At 41.0% G+C, this 17,301-nt stretch overlaps 1 protein-coding gene across 4 annotated transcripts; it reads right to left on the bottom strand.

Moving 5' to 3' along the window:
• Nucleotides 1-556: 556 nt before the first annotated feature.
• plekhn1 (pleckstrin homology domain containing, family N member 1) lies at nucleotides 557-16,728 on the bottom strand. Of its 4 annotated transcripts, none has more exons than XM_084721334.1 (16): nucleotides 16,506-16,715; nucleotides 14,645-14,735; nucleotides 14,316-14,471; nucleotides 12,670-12,750; nucleotides 12,067-12,157; nucleotides 9,567-9,700; nucleotides 8,595-8,744; nucleotides 6,363-6,443; nucleotides 6,184-6,259; nucleotides 5,783-5,928; nucleotides 5,288-5,440; nucleotides 4,212-4,454; nucleotides 3,583-3,738; nucleotides 2,946-3,191; nucleotides 2,654-2,714; nucleotides 557-1,411 (listed from the first exon to the last, which is right to left on the bottom strand). In XM_084721334.1, the coding sequence occupies exons 1-16, from the start codon at nucleotides 16,577-16,579 to the stop codon at nucleotides 1,227-1,229; spliced, it is 2,124 nt and encodes a 707-aa protein (XP_084577460.1). In that variant the 5' UTR covers nucleotides 16,580-16,715; the 3' UTR covers nucleotides 557-1,226. The 4 variants fall into 4 exon arrangements, 3 of the variants coding, with proteins under 3 accessions (XP_084577460.1, XP_084577459.1, XP_084577461.1); XM_084721333.1 differs by having other exon boundaries at nucleotides 2,946-3,194; nucleotides 16,506-16,713; XM_084721335.1 differs by lacking the exon at nucleotides 2,946-3,191 and having other exon boundaries at nucleotides 16,506-16,719.
• Nucleotides 16,729-17,301: the final 573 nt, after the last annotated feature.

Here is a 17,301-nt window from a genome sequence, read left to right as displayed (position 1 = left end):
ATAAAAATGGAGTCACCTGTTTTGCAAATAACCTTTCATTTTCTCTATCTCCTCTATCTGTAAGTACTTTGCTTTAAAAGAGCCATCATACTTTTTCATAGTAAATTGAATGATATCCCATAGATTTAAGTCTGCAATAACTTTTTTTGTCACTTTGGCCAAAAAACAACACACAACAATGGCATATCACCATTTAAGTTTATATACCAAACTTGTTCGCAAACAGTTGCATATTTACACTTCTTGGCAAACCTAATCACTTGTAGCTCTGTATTTGGTCTTAACCAACTCCTGAGGAAAGTATTTGATCCTTTAGCTTCTAGATGCTGCTTGGTGAACAAAGAGAGTGAACCAAACCAGGAAGGTTGTAGGCTGGACAGTGAAATAATGAGCTCAAACTTACTATAAAGCTCTGTAAAGCTGACAACTCTCTAATTGTTGCTGCAAGCAACTCATATCACATTGTCACGTTATTTTTGCGTTGTCATTTGATATTTTAAATATATTAAATCATAGCAAATTTGGGATCATTAGAATAAACAAAAAAGAGATAAAATTTGTTTAGTTTTTCCATCTTTATTTCCAAATATAAATAAACACCTCAAACAACAATGAAAAAAAGGAAGCCACACAGGTATCAGTACTCTGCAGTAGTGACAGTATTTGCACCTTTAAGGCTGCCAGTTGAAGCCACATCTATCTGCCTCGATAATGTAACATAATAAAATAATGAATCTACAAAATGTACAAAAATCATCCTTTACTATAACAAGCCCTGATGGAATGCTTTTTATAGCTTTAACGAGAAACAAAAATATAACAATGATAAAACTGGACAACATGTTAGAAAATACTTTAAATATTAAAAAACTGGAGATTGTTGCACTAAATATTAAAGCTTTAGTGCAATTATATAATACATTAAAAAAATAATATTAAAACTACACAGTATATACATCTTGCTGTCTTCTCTCCTGAATGCTACATATCAGTCTGTCTGTTATCACTTTCATGATGTTTTGTTTTTAGCCTGTTTCTTTTCATACCTGCACTCATCTTTCCTCTGCCTGACTACCCTACATGTAACAGTGCAGTTCATGGGGTTTGTTGGTTCACACTGTACACAGCAGGAGCAACACAGGCGGTGCTGGTTGGCTTTTATTATCTCTCTGATACAGATCTGTTGTTTGCACACGTCCAGACGAGTGCCGGGCTATTGTTTTGTTTTATGACCATCTCTGCTGGGTTGCCATGGCACCAAGGCCTGTGGCCCCAAAGTCTAATCCTGTCCAGTGTGTCGAAATTCCAGACGTTGGCTGAATCATTCCAGTATCACAGTCGTACTCCCAAATGTTGTCATAGTCCATTTCCTGGTCATCTGGCTCTGTGGGTTCGAGGTACGAGTGATGATCTATAGGAGGAACGAGAGAAGATTCCCAGGCTCTTAGTTTCCAACAATGAAAGACAAACCTCACCCTGACTGAATAAACTTGGGCAGAGTCCCGGCGTACTTATGGTGTGATTGGCTTTGTACCAACATATAATCTTACTGTTAAACCGGTAGTGAAACATACCACTACTGTACCACCTTCTGTGGTTATTTATATTCTCTTTCTCATAGTAACCATGCAACTTGTCAGATTATATAATCTGGTTATAGCATGTGTAAGAATATATCTGTAAATCAAAGAGAAATGCACTTATCAGGTCATTTTAGTTGTGTTTTCATTTGTGATAATAGAGCCTGTAGATAAGCGTGTAACCATGCACAGTTGTGTGCTGTCAATCACAGTGCAAGAGTAAACCCTGTCTGTGGAACAGTGTTCTCTTACACTGGGCTTCCCCCCTCATGGGACATCTGCACAAATGGCATTTAGAGCTGCACTAAACTCCATTTCCTTGGCACATTTGCACATTTCCTGCACTTTCAATTTTGTAGCCTTTAGCCCTTTGTTTGTACCTGCTGACAGACCCAAGAGTTCAATCAACCCAACGTGCATGCAGAGTTTAATTTAAGGTGTAATGGACTGTGAGCAATGTTCTGTGTCCTTGGTGGTATTTAGGAAGGCAGCTGACTGTGTTGACTTTCATAACTCACACGTGAGGAAATATGATGCAGTGTTATGGCTGAGATTTGGAAAAGTGCCCATTGTTTCTCAATAGAAATATAAATTTGATTTAGCCATGTATTTTTTTGTTTGACAAGATGAAAAATCTTTAATCAAAGGGGTGTTTTTTTATGTCAGGACTGGATGCGTATAATCATTTATTTTTAGGGATGTCACAATTTAAATTCTATCCAATTCTTTGATTGACCTGTCTATACCTTAGCTATGTTTATCTAGCAGCTAGCTCAGAGTTTCTGCTGTAACATTTATCCATTTGTTGTCTTAATGAAGAATTTCAAAATGTAAATGATAGTTGTCAGGGCATAAAGCAATGATCTGTTGATCTTTAAAAATCAAGACTCAATATGGCATAGCTGAGAAAATGTTTAAATGTAAATTGAACCAAATTGTGACCTTAAAATCAAAATTCATTTTGAGAATCGTGACACCCGTGTTTATTATGAACTGTTGAACATACTTGAACTCTGCACACACAGGCACACCATACATAAACAGACAAAGGTTTTCATTCCTTTAATTCTTACCTGGTGAGTAACCATATGGCATCTGGGAAGTGTTCCTTGCAGTGCTTGATGGGAGGAGAATCTATCAACGGATGTGAAAACAAAAGAAAATTACTTCTTGTGATCATCTATAACAAACATTCTCATGTTTCCTAAAATATCTGTTTCATCTGTGGCACCTGTTCAAATATCACCTGCAGAACAAGTATATAAAACACGTTCTACCATACAGCGCACCACTGTTTTGCACTTTGTTCTACAGCATTCCAGAAACCAGAGTGTCCTGGGAGACGAGTATCTCTGTGTTTCTCACCTGCTCTTGCAGCTGGCCAGGCACAGGCAGCAGCTTTAGCCTTGACACAGCCTCAGCTCTCTGCTCTGCTTGGCTTTGAGGAGTCTCCATCTCTAGGCCCAGAGCCTGTCCCTGAGAGTTGGTCAGGACCAGGCTTCTCCTGCAGCGCTTGCCCATGGGAGGGGTGCAGAGCTGGAAGTTGGAGGGTAGGAGCTGGGAGCCCTGGTGCTGTTGGTGGTGGTGCTGAATCTGCTCTTGCCAGCTCTGCTGCTAAATAAGGGGGGAGACTGTCAGAATAGGGCAGCTATAAGCATGTAGAACAGAAGTTTGGTGATTAACATTGAGGATAATTTAATCTGGTTGTCAAATAGATCTAGGTAGGCAAATGGCACTTAATAAATGTAGGAAAATATAACTCCTGTTCTTCTGTATAATCAAATATAACTGAGCTGGTTTGTGGTGATTTAATGAAGAATAGTGAGACAAGTTGTTTACTTCAATTGGATTCCTGGAGGTGGCTGCACTGACAGCACCTGAACCTGATCTTTCGTGTTTTTTCGTGTGTACGTGTCTTTCTGTGTGTGTAAACTGCTTGATATCAGACAGGCTGTTCAGGTGTAAATTGAACCTATGGATCCAATATCGCTGACCCACTTACCACTGGCCTGGCCTCATCCAGGGAGTAGATTTCGGGGCTGCAGGGTTCATCATACAGAGGGGACAACGGTTGTCGGGGAGCGCACATATCCGAGTGGCGCTGGGGGACATTCAGGGAGTAGCTCAGGGATGTCTGAGGGGTGCTCCAGCTGTTAGACTGATCACAAAAGATTCAAAGAGATGCAGGAATTAGTTTAAAACACCAAGTGATGAGAGGAAAATCATTTTCCACTGAAGGCAATCACGTTAACTACACACAAGGATCAGATTACCAAGTACAACTTTTGGGCTAATTCCAGTCATGATCTGCAGCACTGCTTGTCTGACAACGATCTGCTTTTATCTGTCAGTGTCGTGTACAGGAAATGTTTTCTAACTGGTGGCTCAAGTTTTGTTTATGAGCTGTAACAGAACTTTCATTTCTTGCACCTTCAAAAAGATTGATCTTTCAACCTCAATTCTGCACAAGTGCCTCTATTACCCCATTTGTTAACACTATATACATCATGACTCCTCTCAGCTGACTGCTTTGATGTGTCTATTTTAGTCACTGCACACATGACATGTAAAATAAGTCAGCAGTCTCGAGGGGAATATTTGGTTATCACATTAGACGCCAGGCTGAATTACCTTGACAAGCGGAGCTTTCTCCAACCGCTGTGGGCTGGCACGATTCAGGGCAGAGTAGGGTGTGCTGTAGATCTGAGACAGCACTGAGGTCTCAACAGGCTGGAGGTAGGAGCCACGCTGGGGGGAGGAGTAGCGCAGGGACAAAGGTCGTAGGTCGCGTTCAGGCCTGGTGTGGGAAGACACGCTGTTGGTTCTGCTTCCCAGGCGGGCGGTCTCAGTCGAGGAGGGACGACTGGAGCTGTACTGTAAGGACAACAAACACACCCAGTCAGCCAAAAGTTGTGGCTTTACAACACAGGTGGATTTTAAACCACTGAGTCTTAGTAGAACAAACATAAACTGTTTCTCCAGCATTAGTCTTAAGTTTTTAGTAGCCTAAAAACAGTCATCTGAGTGTGAGAGAAACAGGTGTCCATCTATTTAATCAGGAGGGTGGTGGTTCGGGTTAGAAGCTGAACAACAACATCATGTCTTCTGGGCACTAAGCCCTCTCTACTTTAAGCTAATTGGATGGGCAGTCAGTCTACATAGCCCCTCTACTGGGGGAGTTTGGTCAGAAGTGAACCTAACAAGCAAGATTTCCACTGCTGAATCAGCATGTACCACAAGAACCTGTTATTTCCCTACATCCAAAAGTTGTTTTTTTTTTTGAGTAAAGACAAAATGGTAACTCCTGCACCCTTACCTCATGCCAGTTGTAATATTTTTCTTAATAATGACAAAATTTTTCAACATTTTTATCCCACTTTGATCTTTATTAGGTCAGAATGTTTGAAAAATGGAAACCACACTCATGTTGTTTGGGAAAAATTCTTGACCCTGTTATGATTTTTTTTTTAACTGGAAGGCATAAGGATCATCATCTTTGTAATAGGAGCGGTTTGGTCTCTAGACCTCGCTTAATAATTAACTTCGCCAAAGAAAGGTGTTGCTGCTGCTCAGCTCCACCAAAACAAACACAAGTCCTTTTTTAGCAATGTACAACTTACTCCTACCACATTTTATGCAAATATTGTCATGTTGGAGTATTTGCTTCAGTTTATTAGCCCAAGAACAGTAGTGCACAGCTGACTTACACAGAGGGGCTCAGAGTATCCTGGCGAAAGAGGATTGTCCTCATGGATGGGTAGCTGAAGGTTGTGGGACCCACGTCCACTTGGTGACTGTCTGAACTTTAGAGACTCTGACCGTCCTTGACTGTTTCCACTCCACCTGTCAAACTGTGGAGCCTAGAAGTTAAACGAAAAAAAGAATATAAATGAAAATATTTGATAAAAAGCAAAGCAACAAAGCTTTCGGACTTTTGTATTTTTTAAAGGTTTGTTGGACTATTGACTTAGTAGCAGTAGTAGTAGTTGTAAATCATATCATAATCATGCTGAATGTTAATGTACATAAGAGGCAGGGCCAAGTTATCTGTGTCCTTTATCACTTTTCCTCATACTTAAATTCACTCCACCCGCAGGTTCACAAAGCAGATGTAGACAGCTTTCTTGATCATTACAGATCATCAGCAGCTGTGAATAGTGTAATTGTTTTTGGCCCTTGAGAGGAAGGAGGGCAGGCCTCACCTCTTTGTGTGTTGGGGTGTAGATGATGTCATACACAGGGGGCGGAGGGCTGAGAACGGGCACATCAGCAGCTTTGAAATGCTGGATCCAGTCACAGAACTCGGGCCTATCCAGACACGACACCACTATGGGGTTGATCAGCTTCCCTGGGAAGAGAGAAGGGAGAGGACAAAGCCTGTCATTCGGTCCAGTCGCTCACTGGAATGTGCTATAGTCAGATTGTCATTCTGGGGATAAAACCAGCTCATTCATGGAGGGTTACACGCTGTGACGCTAGTGGACACATGGAAAAGGCCACTTAATGTAAAACATGCATAAGAATGTACACATTAAAATCCCTTTAACTTTTTAAAATGCCAGCGAGACTCCAGTAGAGTGGCTCACTGATTCAGTGTATTTACCTTCGATCATGAAGGTGTTGGGCTTGATGTCTTGGCAGGGTGTGGTCACAGTAATCATGTTGAGTGGAAGTTTCCCCTGTAATTATAAAGACTTGTTAACGCAAACTCTAGATGATATAACTGTATGCACACAGCCGCAGGATATGATTAAGTGTAAGATTAAAAGGTCAGTGGGGTACCTTATAAAAGAGCCTGTCGCTCTCCTCTGACAGGATTATCAGCGTTGATGGGTACATCACCAGTAGCCTGTCACTCTGCTCCTGTGGACACAAGATTTAGATAGTTAGTGAATTCTACATGTGTTTTTGACAGTGTTTAAATATGCTTATCCATTAGTAGAATACTAGAGTCATTTATATGTAGTTCCAGTTTGCCATAATCTATGTTTTGTTTACATTTATATAGTAGTGGAAAGTAAGGAAAAACTTTTTACTTTATACTTATACTCCACTACAATTTGGGGGGAAATTTTGTGGTATTTACTCTATCACATTTATTTGAAAGCTGTAGTTACGGGTCACTTTCCACATGAAGATTTTAGATTAAAAAAATCATGATCATTTTAGAAAATAAAATTAGTTGATGATGAAAACAGTGGCTGTGTCATGTCTAAGATGTCTGTGAGCTGTTAATGAGACTTTTTCTCGCTAAACTTCTCTAAACCTCTAAACCAATAGAAATTTTTATAGTAGCGCTTTGCATTTTTTAAACCCCAGATTTAACTTGTGACCCTTTTAACCCTAATATATAATTTGCAGAACAAATACTTTTACCAATACTTTTTACAAAGACTTTACTTTTACTTTTGATACTCTTGGCATGAAAGTCATCTTAGAAGACAATGATACAAATTGACATTTCTAAGACAATATGAAGGATTTTTCCCATGTGGAGGGGTTAGTTTCTCCTGCCGTGTGCAAGGTGAAAGGAAAAATCTTAAGTGTGGCACAATATAGTGAAAGAGAAGCTTAAAGCTTTTGATATTGCACAAGAATGAATGTCACCAAATATTTATGGAGGTAAGGAAACAAGCCCTGATATTTATTCTGAGTCTGTGAAGCACCGAGGCAACTGGGTGCAAACAATTAAAATCACCAGTATTATCCTTTTATAATCCATTGAGGGGCACAGTTTAAATCCCAGTGAGATCTTCAGTCAAACCAGTTAGTGGGGCATTTAAAGGTGCGGCACATTGAGAGTTTATGTTTCCTCTCCCTTCTCAGAGGGTGTGTCCGGACAGACAGCTGACATTCCAGCTGTGAGGTGAGTCGAGTCACTGCGTGAGCCGGGCAAATGCCTCTCACACACCCAGGCACTAAATCTCACACACTTCAATAGGGCTGCCGCTGATTCCCACAGAGAATTAAACGCTGATATCCATGCAAGCCATGTCATGACTACTGTTTTTACTGGCTGCTGTTGGATGCTGCATCAGCATTATTTATTTGTGCTCATGTCTGACTTCTGGTTAGCGAGGAGTCCTACATTTTTTATCAGGTGGTTGCAGGTGTCTGACATTGTCTTACACCTTGACCGGAAAATAAACATAATAGAGTTATACCTACAGACTCCACCCTTATCACTCACTCAATACATTGTGTTGAGGTAATGTGCATGTTGCGCAATTTAAAAACTGTGTGAGTCACCTGGATTTAGAGCTGATGTGATCTTGCTTGTATTCATCATGTGAAAAATCCCTAGAGTTTGAAAGCATGTACAGTATGTATCATGACTTACAGTCTGCTCTACTGTGTATTTCTACAAATAGGTAAGACCAGAGATAGCGTGTGATCGTGTGACAGGTCATAGTGATTCACGCTTGATATGGATAAGTAGGGTTAGGCATCAAAATTCCAAAATTACATTTCAAGGGAATCATTAAGAAATTTTAATTCGGATTCTCCTCATCGATTCCAACACAAATTTCAGTCAAGCTAGTTTCAAATTAAACTATGTACTGCAAACACCTACAGTATTTCAACCTGGCTATGTGTCTGCACCTATAACATGCAAGTTGAATGCATGCTTGTCTTCCTGCCTCCTAATGCATTTGTCCTATTGAATTGTGATTGCTACTCAGCTGTTGCTAAGTTGCTTGACTACCAGGTGTATAACAAATTGTTTGAGTCTGGTTATCATCACCTTAATTTAGTAAAAACACGAAAACACCTTGGACACTCAAAGGTGGGATACTTTACAGTAAAGTAGTGCCAGTAAACCCCAAAATATTCAAGAAACCAGAAACGAGACCACTGTTGTTGCAGTTATCTAGCTAACATTAGCTTAGCTCAGCGTTTCAGCTGGTAACATTTATCTGAGGTAATTAGTGTTTCACACAACTGTGCTGTGAAGAAGCAGAAGAACACTCAAACAATGCTCAACCCTATTTATAAGCAGCAGTGATGGCGTACCTGACAGGGCAGGTGCTGCAGTCGGACTTTAGTGACATAAGTGATGGGGCCCAGGCTGTCCCGCTGAGAGCCTTCCCACTCATAGATGTGGTCTCTGTTGATGGAGTTCCTCAGCTCTTCTCTGCCCTCAGGGGTCTCGTCCTGGTTTAGCTACAGTGGATAAACGGGAAAGAATCATCAGCAAAGTAAATATGAACAGAGCTCTGCCCCTTTAAGCAAATTTAAACATGTTGATTGGGATTTTTTCTCAGTGTCACTCGTGTTTGTTTTTTGTTAAAGCTCCTAAGCTAAAAATTATTAAAGCATGAGTTCAGTTATTGTCTTCTGACATGACACATCTAGGGTCATGTGTTTCAACAGTCATTTCACCACCTGTGGGTGTGTAATCAGCACTTTAACCCGCTGCAGATGTGAGGGTTAGTTTGATGTAGGTGGTGATGCGGTCAAGGCCGCTCCCTAGTATCCAGGCCTCAGGGAGAACCAGCAGTGACCTACTTGACTCACCAGATCTGCACACACACACACACACACACACACACACACACACACACACACACACACACACACAAACACACGCACACACACTCACACACACACACACACACACACACACACACACACACACACACACACACACACACACACACCCTGCTTTATCAGAAGTGGTTGAAGCCAAAGCAAATTCACCAGGTGGTATTAAAAGATGACTTAAAGTGCTTATTTGAATTTGGAAAAAAGAGATGTTAATCTTTGCTGCTGCACACGAGCCAGTTTTTATGCAGCCTGTTAAAATGTAACAAGGAGCAAGGTAACATCAATGTTCAAGTCAAGTAATCTTTTGTATATAGTGCCAAACCATAGAGACAGTGCAGGTCTAGACCATATTCTTTATAATCTTATTTAAAGAATTCCAGCTTTTCCCACTATGAGAAAGCACTTGGCTAGGAAAAACATTCACGTTACTGAACTTACCTTCACTCTGGTGTAGTTCTCGGGTGCAATTGCAGTTCCTCCATTGGCCTCAATATTTTCTTTGAGTAGGCCAAACCATAGGTCCATTTCTTCTTGGTTGGCACAGTAGACGATGATGGGGTTAAGGCTGACACCTGCAGGGTCACAAGGTCAAAAAAGGAGAGTGTCACCCAGGCTTCTCTTTCTGAGCCTTTTTTTTCCCAGACAGCTTTCTGCCATGGTGGTGAATCATTACTGGTTTTCACAATCTGCTTCCCTGGCTGTTTAGAACACCTTATGTAATACGTACAATAAATGCTAACACATGTTCAAGACGGTAAACCACATGTAAGACGTCTTGCGGAAGATCCCCCTTGACCTTCTTCATTCGGTATTTAAAAGTCATAGCAGACTCTTCCTCCCACACACTGCTCTCCCAGGAGGAATGGACAGGACCTGGGATGAAAAGAGCTGGAATCCCCCTCTATCTATCAGTCCCACACATACCAGAGATAACATCAGAGATAGCCTATTTCATTCCACCTTTGTACTGTAATTGTTGGGAACCATAGCCCACTGACTGCTCCTGAATAAGTGGACACTCTGTTGACTTTCTCTTTATCTCAGCTCTTAATTGTAGACCTTGACCATAGTACTCCCCTGAAAAGTTGTTTTTCCACATTTCAAGCAAGACGAGTAATGAGAAAAGTCTCGACTGGAAGCACATAATGAGACCTTCTCTCCTTTAAACTTTCAATAAGTTTACAAAGGTCATTAACTATTGTTAAAAGTAATTAACTATCATTATCTAACTTTCACAGCCACGTTAATTCATGCCACGTGAAGGCTTCCGGGAATTTTTACAGACCACCTCGTGCTGCGTTTGCTTCATCACTCTCCTACTCACAGACAACACTCTATGCTAAAGCTGATTCATATTTTCAGCTCACTGAGAGGAAGACGTGAGGTGGAAATCACTTCATTCCATCTCTCACTTGACTCAGATTTTCGTCATGCTTCCTCTACATGTTTCCGGTCAGTGATGCTTCCCATAAAGCAAACAAAGGTTCATATTTAACAATGATTGAAATACAACACCACAAGAAAAAACAAGTTTGATCTGGGAAATTGCTAAGTCCATTATGAGAAAGCAAGAGTAAGGAATGTCAATATTATGATAGCAGCGATGCTTCAGATTACAGTTAAGATAGTGATGATAAAGAAATATAAGACACCTTAGACTCTTCACAACTAGGACTGACTTTTGACACAGTGGATTTTTCTTAAATTCTCTAGTTTTACATTAACCCCAACTTCACTGACTTTATTGTTTCCCAGGCAAGGACCAAAGCCATCTAGTCACTACAGCAGCTTATTTCTACTTGAAAAGAAATCAAGCTTCAGATTGTTTTGGTCCATTTAGAGTTCAAAAGCTAAGTGACATTTCCATGAGACATTAACATGAGCAGTTTTTGGAATGTGCAATAGATTATATGCAGTGACAAGGCTAAGAGCGGTAGCTGGGCTTATCCGCGCGACAGCTGGGCTGACTGAAGTGCACCTGTTGTCTAACAAGCGGGGCCTTTAAGGCTACTTTGGCCCCCTGACCAAGGGTGAAAGGGGCCCAGCTCTAGTTAGTCTTGAGGTTGAGTGGAGGTGAAGAGGGTTGCGGCACCTTTGAATCACTGGAATGTGACAACATAGGAAATGCTGCAGCTTGAAAATAGCGTGTGGTTCTTGCTGTTTTTTTTAAGTAAGGAGAATTTCTACTTTGACATATAAGGGATGAGAGATACAAATATAGCAGACCACCATCAGGGGTAAAAAAAAAAAAGAAAAAGAATGATAAATTAGTGGATAATGATAAATTCTACGCATTGAATTGAGATAAATGTGAGCTGAAGAAGTGGGAAGTAACAAAGTGCAAATAGTTACTGTACTGAGGTAGACTTAACTTGAGTATTTATTTTTCAACAACTTTTTGATTTTACTCCTTGCATTTTGGTGGAAATATTTGTACTTTCTACTTCTTACATTTTCGGCCTTCACTTCCTCCTTCCCAACATCAAGACCAATTTCAGCCTAACAGTAAGACAAAGAAGAATCCTTGAAAAGATGAATCCTTGGTTTATCCACTAGTGCATATCATTCACAACAGATGGAAGAAAAAACACACTTAAAAGGTGTAACCAGATAAAATAGACCAAGAGAGGGAGACTCAACTGTAGAGAAAAGGTTCGGTTCAGTTACCTTTGTATGGAAACAGCAGGTAGAAATGTCCTTCTGAGGGCTACTTTTTACTTCCATACTTTGAGTGTATACTTTTTCACTTTTACTTGAGTAAAGAAGTTTGAAGTCAGCCACTAACTCGAAAACATCTTGCTGGATTAGCCGGTTCTAGTCTGAGTGATTGATTAGCTAAATTGAACACAACCAATAAAACTCAAAACGGATGATTACAGCATTCCAAGGCTCTGTGCCAAAGCTTGCTTGTGCCCTTTCTAGTGAAGCTGAAACTTACCGTTTATTTGAAAGGCGAATTCCTGGGGTTGGCTGTGGTTGCAGTTCTGTTGCAGGTTGCAGATGGTGAGTTCTTTCAATGGAAGAGTTCCCTGCACACAAAAACAACAAAAAAAACCCTATCACACTGCTTTAGACAGTTCCCTTTGCTGTGCTGCTCTGTTTGAGCAAACTGTGCAGCCCAAAATGTTAACAAAGAAGTTAATCACTATGGCACTGAGGTCAGCCTTGGTAAGCCGATGATGTATTCATGTCTGCCTTGCATTTGTCGTCATCTATATTCTGACTAATACTGTATACAGGTGCTGAGCTGTCTCTTTTTGACATGGGAGTTGAGTTCCCGACAGACATGGTAGCATGATGATTAATGACTGCTCAAGCTTTATGAGACAGGTGAAGAAGCATGATCATACTTTCTGTTTACCAACACACTGCTGGTTGACAGGGTGCGCATGTCAAAAGGTATGATGAGGTAACATAATACTCTGCCCTACAGGAATATTACAATACAATATTATAATACGATAAAAATCAAAACTGAGTTATTAGCTGATATTGAGGAACCATGGATTTGAAGGAAGGGTTGTGTGGCAGTGAAACTTACCTGGTATGTCAATCCGGTTGTGTTGTTGGAGACAAAATGAAGGTGTGTCTGGAAGAGATCCAGGTAGCAGTCGTGTACATCCTGCAGAGATAATATGTGAAGTTAAATGGTGGAAGAGCTACAGATGCAGACATAGTGTTACTGATTCGTTGAGATGAAATGAAAATACCTTTTTAAACCTTTTCGGTCACATGCCCAGTAATATTGTGCACTTGTATAACAATATATGTCCAAAAGGAACAAAAACAAATCTTTCTTTCTATTCTTATGTTAAAATCCAATCACATTTGCTTCCTGTAAAATGAAATTTCATGTATCCTTAGGCTTAATCTTCAACCAGCCAATCTCAAACAATAATATCCTGACATCCACTCATCAATCAATTTTCAACTTTTGCCAGCACAGAGCTGAAAATCTTAAGTTACCTAGCTAGCAGCAGCATGGTACATGGGGTTATGACATCCACTTTTCAATCAAAACAAATCAAATTCCTCCCAACATAAATGTCCTCCCTACTTATTCTATTTTGCTTGAAAATATGTCATGATATGGAGGCTACATATTCTCATAATGCAGTTTCATCTGGACTTTAATCCTTTACAGTGTGTTCAAAATACACACATTTTGTGCAGGTTTAATTCCAACCAAACAGTACAGCAGCTAATTTCAGAGATTGGCACACTTTTAATTAGAAAACAAATCTGTAAAATCAGACGGTTTAGTGTTGAGGAAACTGGGCACAAAGGCATGTTTCTGGAGGCCCACGCTGTGGTCTCATGTCTTTTCTGATGTTTATCTCTAATGGAGAAAGTGTCATACATGACAGCCTAATAAGGCTTATAAGATTAATTATTCTTTAAATACCCGCCAGGGATTAGGTCTGATTATTTATTTCATATTGAAACATTTTGTTTTCATGTCATCTGCTGGTTCATGGTGCACCAGCAGGAAGTTTATGATAGCTTTAGGTTGGACACGGAGTCTCAGAGGTAGGAATTTCCTCAATGATTCAGCTATTGAAAGACAACGACCCTCAATAGATCATGTATGGCTCTCTGACAGCACTTTGGTAATACACATTTCCTTCCTTTGTGGTATTATTTTATGTCATGATACAATATGTTCTTTTGCAGTCATGACGGCATTCATTCAATCAATCTTTTCTTTGTACTTTTTGACAGAGCTGTTGTGTCACAGCTCTGACATATTGCAGTTCCCACAGTGCAGAGCCGGCGTGTCCTCTATCAGTCCCTGGGATCAGAGGAACTCTCTCTACCCTGACGTTTTCTCTCAGAGATGTTTCACAACCGTAGCAGAAACAAGCATGTCTAAACACAGGCTGCAGTCTGCATTGTGGAAAACTGATTGGATTATTCATAGCCAGCCACCACGTCAATGCCAGCAGCAAGTTTCAGTATGTTTGGTGGCCACAGAGCAACATCCTGTTTTTTTTTTTTTGTTTTGTTTTGACACTCACTGGGCTCACACAGATGACTGGCATGATGTGTCATTGTAGGCTTGGTCATTGTTTAAGAGACCTCATTAACCACAGTGAGGCTTGTGCAGCATTGCCTTTGTTTTCTTTTATAGTTGCTTTCCTGACATTTCAACATAGAGTCATTAAAAAGTTATTTTGTTCCGCTCACCTGGCAGTGCACAAAGCGGAAACGAACTTTGGAGCTGTGAATCATCCGTCCGTAGTTCTTCACATTGATACTGCTCTTCTTCCAGCCGCTCGCTGGGTCATATGGAGGATCCCATTTTATGTTCTCTATTGTCTGCAGATCTTTATGGGACATTTCCTGCAACCAGTAATAATGTTAGTGAAGTTTAGACATGACATGAATAAACCAGTTAGACCTGCTGTTAAAAATCAAATTGCACACAGCCTGATATGTATAGGAGAGCAGTTTTCTTTGCAGATGATTGAGTTTCATGTTATCACCATCTCCTACAAGTTGTGGAAGGTTCTTACCTTCCTGGGGGTAACAGTGCACAGGATATTGATGATGCTGTTGGACTTCTCCTGTCCCTCCTGGGGATTCTTCTTGCGAAACAGGCGACTGCTGCTCAAGAGAGAGACAACCCATGTGTTACCACTCATTCTCCAATGTTTACCATCTATTCCATGTTCAGTTCACTTCCCTACTGCAGTGTCAACAAGGAACATTTCCTGTTTATGGGAGTTCACTATCATCCGCTCTTGTCAGAGTTGACCTAAATACAAGTCTTTCCTCTCTACTGTTTTGCATTTCAAATTCGGGGTCAGGGGCTTATTTCTCTGTTTTTACGCTTTTCTCTAGTAATCAAGTCAAACTCTGAACCACTTCTGCCTTGAACCACTGCCAGAGTTGAATTTTCACAGCAGATTAATGACTGATTTCTGTCTCGTGTCATATAAATTAACCAGAGCCCCTTCCTTTGTCCCCGTTCCATCAATGCCAGCCATTTAAATGATACGAACAATCAGGTCTTGTGTTTCTGATAGTGAGGATATGCATAGGAAAATCAGCATTGAATGTCCCTCTTTGTTTTGCATGACCCTCATCTGTTACCATTAGTGTCACATCTTTATGAGGAAGCTCCCTTCCTGCAACGATAAGGCCTAGAGACTGCTATTGCAATCTCAGTTTGTAGTTTATCTGCCTGTCTGCACATATGTGTGCCAGGGTCCTCACCGCAACAACGCAGGCTATTGTTTGCATGGTGGGAATCAAGGTCTGTCTAATCAGGAAGTCCATGTCCAGCATCAATTATTGATTAGTGTTTAGTGAGTGATGCTACTCCCAGACTACACTTTTTTCAATGGACAGAGAAAAATATGATAACCATGCACACTGATGCAATGTTCAGTTGCTCAGTGAAAGAGGAATGTAGATAATAGACAGGTAGACATTCTCCAAGTCACTCCTGTGGCATTCAACTGCTTCTTGCTTCTCTTCTCTGTGGGGAATACCTGAGCCTGGCCTGATTCACCAACACAAAGAGCATAGGGAACACAGGAAACAAGAACACTGAGTGTATTGTCCACACTCAAGCATCGACCCAACTTGGAAGGTGTATCAGTGTTCAAGCCTGAACCATTGGGTTTTTGAAATCCAACGTTTTTTTTTTAGCATCGCCCTGCCTCTGGTTTTATTTGAACTCCACGAGCTACATGGCACGTTTGACAAAACCAGACCCTGACTCATCATCACACAGCACAGATGAGAAGACCGTAGCAGAGGCTAATTAAAATCAGATGTGGTGGTCCAGCAGATTGGGTTGTACCATATGAGAACATGTCCAGGCATTTAAACCTGAAGAAACCCCGTAAGAATAAAAAGTGTAACAGTCACTTCCTACATTCAACCTCAAAGCCTCCAAGTCAGATCACTACAAGCTATTAACATATATATCAGGTGTCATAAGCCTGATATTATCTGTTATTAACAGTGATTGCCCACTTGTGATTGTGATAATTAATGAGGTCAGGTCCTGATTTCGGAGGGAAACCAGATTCACTGACAGCTGGCAGATCGTCTTCACAGGGATGCAAAGAGGAGGCAAATGGTAACTGGATCATTGACACCGTTGGCCAGACGGGCACCTCTCAGGCACGACTCAGGGACTATCCCGTGTTACCATATGATCCTGACCCTGGCCTCACAAAATTCACAACCTCTGTTTCACCCCACTGCTCAAACCCTGAGAAATACCAAGAATTCCTTCCAGCTGAAACACAGAGTCTAAAATAACAAACGGCAGTCAAGGGCATGACATGTGCTCCCTGTATAGCAAACACACTGACACACAAGCACAATGAGAATACCTGGACGAGTTTGTTCTGTTCTTACCTGTTTCTGCGTATGAAACTCTTGCTGGAGAATCTGAAGTTGTGCTGGGGGACACATGACATGCTGCTCCCCATGCTGCTGTGGTCTGTGGGGCTTTGCGCTGCTCTGAAGACAAATTGTACTCCTCCTGTGATGGATGAGTGTAATCCAAGAGTGCAGTGCGCTCGCTGCTGAAGTCAGACTTGTACTGAGGCAGAAGTGGGCAGGGTGAGGGCTGTAGAGTCAGCCCGGTGAGAGTGTGTCTGCGTAAAAGGGGTGGAGTTAGGCTGCTGTGTCACAGGCTGTGTGTGTGTGTGTGTGTGTGGTGAATAACCAGTAGGACTCACACCTCCTGTGAGTTGCCCCTGTCTGTTTAATCAATCCCAGTAACAAAGTCAGGGGGTTTCAGGGGGGACGAAGTGTGCCATTTCACACCTTCCAGGAGCCAAATGGAGCTCATTGTTGGGTCACCGCTGCAATGAGTGGTCACTTAAACACACTGCATGGTGTGTGTCAATCAAAGGGAAAGATGGGAGCTTCCACTGGCATGTCCAGACATGAAAAATGCCGTCACACTTAAGTCGTCTATTTATTATTATCCCACATACTTTCAACACATCAGTGTCATTTTGAAACTGAAATACTTTTGAAGTTTTAGATTACTTACTTTTGTTCTACTTTTTGAAAAGAAAACACATTTTAGATGTTAAACTAGACAGAACATCACTGTGATATTTAGACAAAGGAGGTGAATGTATCAGGTACCACATTGTTTTCAAACACTGTCAGCAGAAGTAGGAAGTAAAAAAGTTGAACT

The sequence above is a fragment of the Lutjanus erythropterus genome, chromosome 6 (genome assembly GCF_056507025.1).
Source record: "Lutjanus erythropterus isolate fLutEry1 chromosome 6, fLutEry1.hap2, whole genome shotgun sequence".
In the NCBI taxonomy this organism is placed as follows: Eukaryota; Metazoa; Chordata; class Actinopteri; order Lutjaniformes; family Lutjanidae; genus Lutjanus; species Lutjanus erythropterus.
Note: the sequence above shows the minus strand (reverse complement) of the source record. Positions and strands in the feature narration are given on the sequence as shown.

Bases quoted from the DNA above. Each gene is read 5' to 3' on its own strand.
- plekhn1 (XM_084721333.1), bottom strand. From the start codon at position 16,579: ATGGGGAGCAGCATGTCATGTGTCCCCCAGCACAACTTCAGATTCTCC. The intron at 12,751-14,315 runs GTGAGCGGAACA...TTATCTCTGCAG, and splicing joins TCCGCTTTGTGCACTGCCAG to GATGTACACGACTGCTACCT. The intron at 9,701-12,066 runs GTAAGTTTCAGC...GTGACCCTGCAG, and splicing joins ATTCGCCTTTCAAATAAACG to GTGTCAGCCTTAACCCCATC.